Source organism: Podarcis gaigeae, assembly GCF_964106915.1.
Source record: "Podarcis gaigeae genome assembly, chromosome: 5".
In the NCBI taxonomy this organism is placed as follows: domain Eukaryota; kingdom Metazoa; phylum Chordata; class Lepidosauria; order Squamata; family Lacertidae; genus Podarcis; species Podarcis gaigeae.
Genome location: NC_139681.1, coordinates 100,715,608 through 100,727,692, shown reverse-complemented (window position 1 = coordinate 100,727,692; position 12,085 = coordinate 100,715,608). Strand labels below are relative to the sequence as shown.

Here is a 12,085-nt window from a genome sequence, read left to right as displayed (position 1 = left end):
GTTATTGAGAATTTTAACCTGGTTTAGTGTTTTAGGGACGCAGGTGGCGCTGTGGGTTAAAGCCTCAGCGCCTAGGACTTGCCGATCGAAAGGTCGGCGGTTCGAATCCCTGCGGCGGGGTGCGCTCCCGCTGCTCGGTCCCAGCGCCTGCCAACCTAGCAGTTCGAAAGCACCCCCGGGTGCAAGTAGATAAATAGGAACCGCTTACCAGCGGGAAGGTAAACGGCGTTTCCGTGTGCGGCTCTGGCTCGCCAGATGCAGCTTTGTCACGCTGGCCACGTGACCCGGAAGTGTCTCCGGACAGCGCTGGCCCCTGGCCTCTTGAGTGAGATGGGCACACAACCCCAGAGTCTGGCAAGACTGGCCCATACGGGCAGGGGTACCTTTACCTTTACCTTTAGTGTTTTAACTTTCCACACGTTTTAAAGCACTGTGAATTTTTCGGGATCATTTCTTCTTTTTTAAATAAACCACTTTGAGCCCCCCCCCCTTTTACAGTCCAGCAGTGTATGAAACTTATGAAAGAAAGAAATACTTTTTTTAAAAAATACTAGCACCCCCGCAGGAGCTGATCCCCTGTGCATCTCCTTCCCTTGCTGTCATTCCAGACGTATGTTTAATTGGGGTTTAAAAACAGCACAATTAATCACTAGCTCCACCCCCGAGTGGATTGAGGGCCAGATTCAGGGCAGGTCAGGTGGCCCCCAAGCCATCTCAACAACCTGCAGTGTTGTGCAAAGGCAGCCACTAGGTGGCCTCATAACAGAAGTTTCCCCTCTGCTCCTTGCAGAGGTCTCTCTGCCTTAGATTTTAAAGCAAGAGAAATTATGCACCGTTCTGTTTTGCACTGTTTTTAAAAACACCCATTTTTAACTGTTTTGCACTGCATTTGTAAATTGCCTCGAGACCCGTGGAGAAGGCGATTCAGGAATCTTAGTTAATAACAAGCATAAAAATGAAGAATCATATCTTTGTAACCCTGCTGCTCAGGAGAGCTGATGGGCTTAGCGGTCAAGAGTGCTGGGCTAGGGACCTGGGAGAGACCCAGGTTTGAATCCCCCCTCCCCGCTCACACATCAAGCTCTCCCTGGGGGGTGACTGTGGGCCAGTCCCTGCCTCTCAGCCTGACCCTACCTCACAGGGCTGTTGGGGGGGGGGGTTAGAGAGAGGGAACCATGCCCACCCCCTTGAGCCCTTGGGGTGAAAGGCAGGATATAAGTGCAATAAAGGTAAAGGTAAATGTACCCCTGCCCGTATGGGCCAGTCGTGTCCGACTCTAGGGTTGCGCGCTCATCTCGCTCAAGAGGTGGGGAGCCGGCGCTGTCCGAAGACACTTCCGGGTCACGTGGCCAGCGTGACGAAGCTGCTCTGGCGAGCCGGCACCAGCGCAGCGCACGGAAACGCCGTTTACCTTCCCGCTATAAAGCAGTACCTATTTATCTACTTGCACTTAGGGATGCTTTCGAACTGCTAGGTGGGCAGCAGCTGGGACCGAACGACGGGAGCTCACCCCGCCGCGGGGATTCGAACTGCCGACCATACGATCGGCAAGTCCTAGGCACTGAGGTTTTATCCACAGCGCCACCCGCGTCCCTCATAAGTGCAATACATGAAATTAAATCGAAATAAATGATAACAGCAACTGATGCAACTGCACCCAGGACTTGGCCATTGGAGTAAAATAGAGCATCCCAGAGGCGGGGGGGGGGGGGAGAGAGATACTGCAAAGTGGGCATGGACAGAGGGTCTTTGGACTGGGCATGCCTGGCAGGGGACATGGCTGGCAGTGCCCCCGCTGCCCTGGTTGTGCCTTCTCCTCCTCCATCCTCTCATGTCTCTGACCTGCTTCTGCCTCCATCCCCCCCCCCCCCCAGCTTGTCTGCACTCCCATCCTTTGGAGATTCTCCCTGCTGGGCCTGCTGCTGATCACCTTCGCCCTCTCCCTGGTCGTCGAGGTGAGTTGGATCCGTTGTCTTCCCTCGCCTGGGCTGCTCAAGGCCCCCCAAAGGGCTGCAGGGGGTGTGAGAGCCCAGGCCTTTTCTCCTCCTCTTCTTGGGATATGCGTGGGAATGTTCAGGGAGACAGGAGAGGATATATTGTTGAATAATATCCTTCCTAACTCGCGCTAGCAGGTTCTATAACTTAGCAGAGTTCTAACATTCCCCTTTTAAAATGTGCAGCGGTTAGCTTGCAGCAGGCTAGTTTTAGCCTTTCAATATAAGATTCCTGGTAATCCCCTTTAAGGTAAAGGTAAAGGGACCCCTGACCGCTAGGTCCAGTCGTGGACGACTCTGGGGTTGCGGCGCTCATCTCGCTTTACTGGCTGAGGGAGCCAGTGTACAGCTTCCAGGTCATGTGGCCAGTATGAATAAGCCGCTTCTGGCAAACCAGAGCAGCGGACGGAAATGCCGTTTGCCTTCCCACCGGAGTGGTACCTATTTATCTACTTGCACTTTGACATGCTTTCAAACTGCTAGGTTGGCAGGAGCAGGGACCGAGCAATGGGAGCTCACCCCGTCGCGGGGATTCAAAGCGCCGACCTTCTGATCGGCAAGTCCTAGGCTCTGTGGTTTAACCCACAGTGCACCCACATCCCTGTAATCCTCTTGTCGGTTTGCAAGCCCCCTCCACAGAGGCTGGCCCCTCTCACTGTCCTCGGAGCTTGCTTACCGGTAACCTCCTCTGGCTGATACCCAAACAGACCAGGGAGATTTTGATAGGCGACATTTTCCCAAGCATGGGCAAAATGCACAACCCCTCCCTCCTGCTTCTGCAGGGGAAAGAAAATTAGTCAGAAATCTATTTACATTCTTTTATTTCTGACATTACAGCACTAGAGAAAAACACGTCCTTTCAGTTCAGTTCTTCTAGCAAGTCTGACAAACTTCCTGAGCATGCGCAGTCGGTTAGTTTCAAGTTACACTCTTCACAAAGGCTTATCCAGCCTGTGAACGTCCTGGGACATTCTTCTTTCCCACAGATAGGCGCATCATGTGATGTCAACAATCTGGCTGTCTGCAGCTGTGAGGTTTCCATATACTCCTCTTTAAAAGGAATAGACACGACACAGTCTTGTGTAAAAAGTATAAAAGAAGTTTACTCACATTCAGTCAGTTCACAGATGAATCCCTGAAGGCAGACTTAGGTTACAAAAGTATAAACATGTAGAATCTATCCCATAAGGAGATAGTTCCTTTGTGTTCTGTTGGCTGGAAGCTGAAGAGATGTTGCTTCTTCTACGAATGGAGTCAGAGACAGAGAGAGAGGGCTTTGTGACTTGCCCTTTTGTGTTACCTGGACAGGTAAGGCCATGCCCATCTCTGGCCACATGCAGAGGAAGTCTGTCCCAGCCCAGGAGGAAAGTTTTTCTACTGGCTGAACCCAGCATCCCCTTGCACGTCCACTCTAGGAATGTTGTACTTGACTGCTACCTGTGTTTCGGATCCCACAATACAGGGCTTGTCCCAGCTGCACCCCAAGAGTGGCAAGGAGATTTCTTCCCACCTGCACTTATTGTGGCTGCCTGTGTTTTGAACGGATCTCTTTGAAATCCATACAGTGGTACCTTGGTTCTAGAACTTAATCTGTTCTGGGAGTCCATTCAACTCATGAAACCATTCAGAAACCAAGGCACAGCTTCCGATTGGCTGCAGGAGCTTCCTGCACTCAGTCAGAAGCTGCGGAAGCCGCGTCGGACATTTGGCTTCTGAAAAACGTTCGCAAACTGGAACACTTACTTCCGGGTTTGCGGTGCTCAGGAGCCAATTTGTTTGGGAGCCAAGTTGTTCAAGTACCAAGGTACCACTGTATTTTAATTCTACTTGTGTTCAGTTACATTTTCATGATCATCTCAGATTTTGGCACTTTCTGTTTTATCTGCAGAAACTGCCTTGATTTCTGAGCTGGGGGAAAAGCAGGCTATGGATAAATGCTATATCTATCTATCTATCTATCTATCTATCTATCTATCTATCTATCTATCTATCATCTATATCATCTATCTATCTATCTATCATCTATCATCTATCTATCTATCATCTATATCTATCTATCTATCTATCTATCTATCTATCTATCTATCTATCTATCATCTATCTATCATCTATCTATCATCTATCTATCTAATCTATCATCTATCTATATCAGCTTTATGCCAACAGCCATTCATCCGAAGGACACAGGGCGGTTTGCAGCATAAAAATGCAAGATGAAAACACAAAAACACATGACTCAATAGCAAAAACAAAAGCAATCACTCCATTCCCACACACAAATTATTATTACAGTGGTGCCCCGCAAGACGAACGCCTCGCAAGACGGAAAACCCGGTAGACGAAAGGGTTTTCCGTTTTGGAGGCGCTTCGCAAAACGAATTTCCCTATGGGGTTGCTTCGCAAGATGAAAAAATCTTCCGAGCCCCCACGGGTTTTTTTCGCTCCCCCCCTTTTCCTAAGCCGCTAAAGCGCTTAACAGCTGATCGCTAGAAGCCGCTGGACCGCTGTAGCGCTAATCTGCTAAGCTGTCAATGGGCTTGCTTCGCAAGACGAAAAAAGCGCTAGACAAAGAGAATCGTGGAACGGATTCTTTTCGTCTTGCGAGGCACCACTGTATTAGTACTACTACTACTACTACTACTACTATTATTATGAAATGAATATGGAGCCTCCCGAGGCTTCAGTTCTGCTTGCTCTGCCTTTTCCCCACGCAAGGGCCTGATCCCCACTTTTCTCTTGCAGGAGGCCGTCATTGAGAACAGAGCCTTGTGGGCGCTTCTGAAGAGAGCCTCTGGGTACCAGTCCAGGAGCCGATACCAGAAGCTGCGGAGGGCCCTGGAGAGGGACCCCTCTTGGCCGCCCCTCAACCGAACGGACTCCGCAAGCCCTGGCGCGGTTCGCGTGGCTGGCTTTGGGGCGGCTTATGGCAACCCGGCGTTTGTGAGCCACGAAGAGCCCATCTGCGGGCCGAGTGTCTGAAGCGAGGTTGCCACGTCTGTGCCTGAAGGGCTGCCTCCTTGCTCCCTGGTCAAAAGCAGGTGCCATTAGCAGCGGCAAGGGGCAGCCCCGAGGGCAGGATTCCTCGGCCGACGGAGAGGCGCAGGCCTTGGCTGCTGCTGTTTGAACAAAGCTCGGGAGGCCAGAGCCGGCTCTGCCACTAAATGCCATTAGAAGCCCTCAAGATGGCAGCCCTGTGCGTGGCCGGCCGGCCAGCCTGCCACCTCCACCAGCAGCACAGAAGCAGTGCCAGAATCGGGTCTGAAACAGCACAAGATCCTGTGGAGCCTGTGGGTTGTCTCACGATCTTGCCCCAAATGGGCACTGATGCCAGCGCTGCTTCTCTGCCCGTGGTGAAGGTGGCAAAGCAGGCAGAGAAGCAGGTTCTGCATGCGAGGAGTTTATCCTACGTCGCTTCACGCTGTTACCCTGCCCTGCTCCAGGGCAATCTCCTGTCGCCCCTATCAAACCTTGATTTTTCTAAAAAATAAAAAAAGCGAGTTTGTTGCAGAAGCACACCAGATGCAGTTTAATGGCACAGCCTGAAGTTCTTCCTTTGCAGCTCAACCTCACTCTCAATATGACTGTCTGGAAGCAGCCTTGGAATCAGACCATAGTTTGTGGCAGCAGGGCGGGGGGGGGGGGGACTCATGAACGAGTCTCTGAATAAAGCTACTTCCTGGGACTCTCAGGTGGTGATGTCCCTTTGGGGCACCTGGTTGTCTACTGGGAAAAGAGGTTGCTGGACCACATGAGCCATGGACCTGATCCAGTGGAACTCTGTGAACAGAGATAGATTGAGACAGCAGAACCTCCTTGGCTAGGAGCAGCCTACCTCTGAATCCCTGTTGCTGCAAGGACAGGATCCTGGACCGGATGGGATCCCCACTTGGGTCTGGCCCAGCTGCTGCAAAGCTCTCTGAAATAAGCTCAGAGTCGAGAGTGGATTTCATGCTCTTTATTCAGCTCAGAGTAGTGAGGAATGGAAGTCCCTCCAAAGTGTCTGCTTTATATACGTTATTTACACAATGGGCCCCACGTGATTGGCTAATTCTGGGATTCTCCTGTAGGCCAATCAGGTTGCGGATTCCCTTCCACCTGGAGCTGGATTGGGTGGCTCCTGTGGACCAATCAGACTGCTGCATTCTGGACCCTATTCAACTCAGTACATAACACTCTCCTTTTGGCCTCACGAGGTGAAGGGGGGGGGCTAGTAAGGGGGTGCAGAGCCCACAAGAGTCCGGAAAGCCTCTTGCAGCCATGCAGGGAAGCAGCTCAGCCTGAGCAAGAACCGCCTTCTTTTTATTATATATAATAAACAAAAAATTATATACAATATAACAAAAATAACAGAAAGAAAAGACAAGCAACAACAAACGTAACAACTACAGCAACTGTAAGAAAACTGTAAATAAAAACAATTTCAAATCCATGAAATGGGATTCTCTGAATCCCATGACTTCCTCTCCACCCCGGTTCCTTAATTTTTTTCCTCAGCTGCATATCATTTCCAAGAACCGCCTTCCTGAGCCAGGACCCCCCCCCCCGCTGCTCTGTCTCTGCTGTGTCTACTCGAGAGCAACCAGGAGGCCAAACGGGTGGAATTTTCCTCGCTCTGTGCTGCTATATAGCCTAGGCCTGAAGAGGGCGCTGTTCCCCCATGTCCTTGGGCAGCGGCTGCCCTGGAGGGCCTGGCTCAATTCGAACCCTATGCAGAGGACCCCAGAGACCCCCCAGCACTGCTCAAGGCTTGGGCCATGCAACTGATCCTCTGCCGGCCTCACGGTCTTCTATAGGACGTCCTCCCCAGCACCCACCTTGAGCTTATGAGGCTTTCCCTCTGTCCTGCTGTGGCCGCAGAAGTCTAAGGCTTTATTCCTTTTAGGGGAGAACACTGAGAGACCTGAGAGCTCAAATTAGGAAAGCAGCATGTTCCTATCTGTGTGCAACAAAGGTCCCAATTCCTCCCGAGCAGCACGCAGGTGGCCCTGATGTTTGGCTCAGAAATACATGCCAGTCCCAATCTGGACGGCGTACAATGTGGACCCCAGATGCAAACCCAGCAGTCTTTTGCACAGAATTGGGGCCACAAGCAGGTTGCATGCTGCTTGTGTCCCACCCCCTCTGCCAGCCCCCCAGGGTCGAGATACCGCCCTCCCCACCTGCAGCCTCCCAGCCAGCCTGTCCACTCTCACTTCCTGCCAGGTCTTCTTTAGCTGTGACCCCTTCATTGCAGGGGGGGCGGACTAGATGATCCTCAGGGGTCTCTTCCCACTCTATGACTCCATGCTTTAGAAGCAAACTTCTCCTACCTGGGCAGTTATCTTTCCACGAGGGCCAACATTGATGCCAAAATCCAGCATCGCCTGAGCTCTGCGAGTGCAGCTTTCTCCCAATTGAAGTACAGAGTGTTTGATGACCGGGACATTGGCAGAGAAACCAAAATGCTTGTTTACAAAGCTATTGTACCACCAACCTTACTATATGCTTGTGAAACATGGACCACTTACAAACACTATCTCCAGCTCCTCGAAAGATTCCATCAACGGTTTCTCTGAAAATTTTTACACATCACTTGGGAAGACAGGGACGAATGACAGTGTACTGGAAGAAGCAAAGATCACCAGTGTCAAAGCAAAGATTCTTCAACATCAACTTCGTTGGATTGGTCATGTTTGTGGATGCCTGACTATCGTCTTCCAAAGCAACTACTCTATTCCAAACTTAAAAATGGAAAGCGTAATGTTGGTGGTCAACAAAAGAGATTTAAAGATCTCAAGGCAAATCTTTAAAAATGTAGTATAAACACCGACAATTGGGAAACACTGGCCTGCGAGTGCTCCAGTTGGAGAACAGCCTTGACCAAAGGTGTCATGAGCTTTGAAGACACTTGAACTCAGGACGCAAGGGAGAAACGTGCTAAGAGGAAGGCAGGCTTGGCAAACCTACACCGTGATCAACTCCCGCCTGGAAACCAATGTCCCCACTGTGGAAGGACGTGGGGATCCAGAATTGGCCTCCACAGTCACTTATGGACTCATTGTTAAAACTGTGTTCATGGAAGACAATCTTATTCGGCTACGAGGGATCGCAGAAGAAGAAGAAGAAGAAGAAGAAGAAGAAGACTCCCTGTTTTTAGAAGCACAAGGGGCTGCAGCAGAGGTAGGGGCAGAGGGGGTGGGCAGGGGGAGAGAACCTAGAGGAGAAATGCACAGGTGTCTCACTGCTGCTCAGTTGCCCAAGAAGGAGAGGAAGAAGGAGGAGCTCCTCTCTGCCGGCTTTGAGGTTGAGATCCAAAACTATGGGAAAGTGCAGCTGGAAAACACAACCCTGGTAATTAGGCCAGTTAATCGGCTTGTGCATTTCACATCCTGATTGGCAGGCAAGCGTGGAGGAAGAGAGAGGATTTGCATAGAGGAAATCAACTGGGCATGGGACGCCCTTTTCTTCCCTTGAAGAGCTGGGGAAACACTGATCATTGCCAGAGAACTGTTTAGAATAAATGTGTGCAGAGAGAAAGGTTCTTTTGCTATTAATCCATTGGCGCCTTGATAGCCATGTGCAAAATAATAACAGAACTCTTTCCCTGATGAGCACACAAGGTGTGGCAACACAGAAACCAGCAGTTGGTCCCCAGAAAACACTCAGAAAGTTGCAGGGATGCTGTTTGCGCCGTATTTCCCAATTCTCTGCATCTGACGAGAATCCAGGGGAGTGTCAGGAAGGCAGGTTCCGTTTCCTTTGGCATGAGGTCATGGGAGGGTTACTGGTGCCTTGGGACACGCGGTTTATGCGCAGAGAGAGGCAGGTGCGCCTCCCAAGAGAATTGGACAAGTTCATGGAGGAGGAGAGGGCTCTGCTCCGTCTCCCCAGTTGCAGGCAGTGATGCTTCTGAATCCCAGTTGCTGGAGAAGGTTGCTCTTTGGCTCAAATCTTGCTTGCATGGTCCTATTGGGGGACAGGGGGTGGGCGGCTGTGGGGGACTCCCTGGTCCTGAATGGGGTAACTGTGCCCCTGAAGGACCAGGTGCGCAGCCTGGGAGTCATTCTGGACTCACAGTTGACCATTGTGGCACAGGTTAGTTCTGTGTCCAGGGCAGCTGTCTACCAGCTCCATCTGGTATGCAGGATGAGACCCTATCTGCCTGTGCTCTGTCTTGCCAGAGTGGTGCATGCTCTGGTTATCTCCCACTTGGACTACTGTCATGCGCTCTACGTGGGGCTGCCTTTGAAGGTGACTTGGAAACTACAACTAATCCAGAACCTGGCAACCAGACTGGTGACTGGGAGTGGCCGTCGGGACCACATAACATCAGTTTTGAAAGACCTACATTGGCTCCCAGGACATTTTCGAGCACAATTCAAAGTGTTGGTGCTGACCTTTCAAGCCCTAAACAGCCTCAGCCCAGTATACCTGAAGGAGCGCCTCCACCCCCATTGTTCAGCCCAAACACTGAGGTCCAGCTCCGAGGGCCTTCTGGTGGTTCCCTCCCTGCAAGAAATGAGGTTACAGGGAACCAGGCAGAGGGCCTTCTCTGTGGTGGTGCCCACCCTGTGGAATGCCCTTCCACCAGATGTCAAGGAAATGAGCAACTATCTGACTTTTAGAAGACATCTGAAAGCAGACCTGTTTAGGGAAGTTTTTAATGTTTGATTCTATTTTAAATATTCTGTTGGGAGCCGCCCAAAGTGGCTGGGGAAACCCAGCCAGATGGGCGGGGTATAATTAATATATTATTATTATTATTATTAGATGGGGGAAACTAGGCTAAGATGCTCACAGAGAGCCCCTGCGCCCGCCATCTCAGCCTGACCCTGCGTCCGTCTCAGCTGGGCCTGCGGGTTTTGCATTTTGCACAGACAGAGGCTGAGCATATTCTGCAGCTGGAGGAGGGAGGAAGCATCTCGGTCCCCTTCTCTCCCCCAAAGCCCCTCTCCTTCCAGGAGAGCCCAGGCAGAGAACGCAAAGGGCTCTTGCCAGGCAGGTAATCTCCACCAGACCAACCAGTCTGACCAGTCTGGCATAGTCCCTCCTACACTCAAGCGCCTCAGGGCAGGGAGGGAGCAGGAGGTCATCCTCTCAAGCCCCTAGGGGCAGCAAGCAGAATATTCCTACCAGGGATGGAGAGTTTCTTGTCCCTGGACTCCAACTTCCCTCTGCTGGCTGGCAGCAAAGAGGCGCACGGCTACCCAGAGGGCAAACAGGGTTGCCAGTCCCTGATTCACACCCCTGTGCAAAGCAGGCAGTTGCATGCCCGCCTGGGAGTCACCTGGGCTTTCGGTGGAGGGGCGGGTGTGACCTCGCACGATGACAAAGGGCCAGATCAGGAAAGAGGAGACCGGGACAGGGGCTGCCCCAGCTTCTCCTTTGGGTGCCATCTTGCCACACAGGAGCTTGTAGGGCTCAGAGGATTTGAATGTATAAGAAGCTGCTTCCTTCCATGACGGGATGCAGCACAAGTCATGAGTTCACAGCAGGAGGAAGAAGGAATGCCATGCAAACTCTTCCCCAAAGCCACCCCCTTTCTTGCGCTGGAGGGCAGGACTCGAACCCGTGACTTCAAGGTACAAGAAAGGAGATTCCAACTGAACATCGGGAAGAACTTTCTGACAGTAAGAGCTGTTTGGCAGTGGAACAGACACCCACAAGAAGTGGTGGACTCCCCTTCCTTTGAGATTTTAAGCAGATTTTAAGCGGGTCTCCTGCCAGGGATTCTGTAGCTACCGTATTTTCTTGAGTGTAATATACACCTTTTTTGGCCAACTTATGTCACAAACATTAGGGTGCAGGTTAGATTTGATGGTGCATACACATTCCTCAGCAGATACTTCCTTGGTTTCAAGTTTTAGAAAATAGAGGTGCACATTCGATTCAATGGTGCATTCAATTAGTGTAAATGCGGTATGTTTCTTGCAGAGCAGGGGGTGGACTAGATGACCCTGGGGTCCCTTCCAACACTCACAGGGGAGTCACTCCGCCCCCAGAGCCAGCTTCCTCAGATATACAATTTTTCCATGAACAACTGGGCCACACCTCAGGGAATGTCTTCTTCAGCAAAACTGCCTTCAGCAGGCACAGGGAAATCCCCATTTACGCAGGAGTTCTCTTTCTGGCCGCCGCCCGTGTCCCCGGGAGCATGTGAGCGGGGATTCCCAAGCTCTGCGCCCCACCTGCCCTGCCGCCACCTGCTTCCAGCGCTGAAAACATGCACAAACTCCACACGAACGTAACACTTCGTGCATCAGAAGGCAATGGAGGCTCTCATCCACAGAGACTCTGGTGCAAGTGAGAGCCAGTGTGGTGTAGTGGTTAAGAGCGGTAGTCTCGTAATCCTGGGTAACTGGGTTCGCGTCTCCGCTCCTCCACATGCAGCTGCTGGGTGACCTTGGGCCAGTCCCACTTCTCTGAAGTCTCTCAGCCCCACTCACCTCACAGATGGTTTGTTGTGGGGGAGGAAGGGAAAGGAGAATGTTAGCCGCTTTGAGACTCCTTAAAGGGAGTGAAAGGCGGGATATCAAATCCAAACTCTTCAAATCGGTTGTCTTTTAAGGTGCACTACAAAAGTCTGGGGTCATCCACACTTCTGCTTGCACCGTGCCTAGAAAGCACGGCTCTGAGCAGCAGTAATTTGCTTTTCCTGGTAATCACTATATTTCTTCCAATCTTTTTGAAATTTTTGTTTGCTGTAACCTCTGATCGCATCTGTCTATCTTGCCAATTCAACATAACTAAATAATCTATCTTGCCATCCTTTTTTGTTGGAATTATTTCTCCCCGCCCCCCCCCCCCCATTTTTCGCTTTGTCATTTATGTCCAATGGCCCCCTGAGGAATACCACCTGGGAGAACTTAGGGGGCCAAGACGATTCCCCACGTGAGCGTCGCTCGCTGACACTTCTTCTAAATCACAGAATCATGCTTTTTGCTTTACAAAAGCAGTGTATGCAAGTTAATACATTAGCAGGGTTTGGGGGGGGGGGGAAACCCACATGTAATGTGATAGACAATGTTTAAATTTGGAGGGAAATAGAGATAAAGATTCTATAGACATGTATGAATGAAGATAATACAATGGAACCAAGGGAAGGAACAGAG

General features: G+C 51.0%; 1 protein-coding gene across 5 annotated transcripts in view; it reads left to right on the top strand.

Moving 5' to 3' along the window:
* The window catches only part of LOC310844742 (putative cation-transporting ATPase 13A4), a 56,358-nt gene extending 50,846 nt beyond the window's left edge, over window positions 1-5,512 (top strand). For 4 of the 5 annotated variants that reach the window (XM_083739239.1, XM_083739237.1, XM_083739235.1 and 1 more), the window contains 2 exons: window positions 1,875-1,955; window positions 4,737-5,512. In XM_083739239.1, coding sequence (XP_083595365.1) covers window positions 1,875-1,955; window positions 4,737-4,973 — 318 coding nt within the window. In that variant the 3' untranslated portion in view covers window positions 4,974-5,512. The remainder of the gene's footprint in view (window positions 1-1,874; window positions 1,956-4,736) is intronic. The other variant, XM_083739238.1, reaches the window with a different exon arrangement.
* The last annotated feature ends 6,573 nt before the right edge of the window (window positions 5,513-12,085 follow it).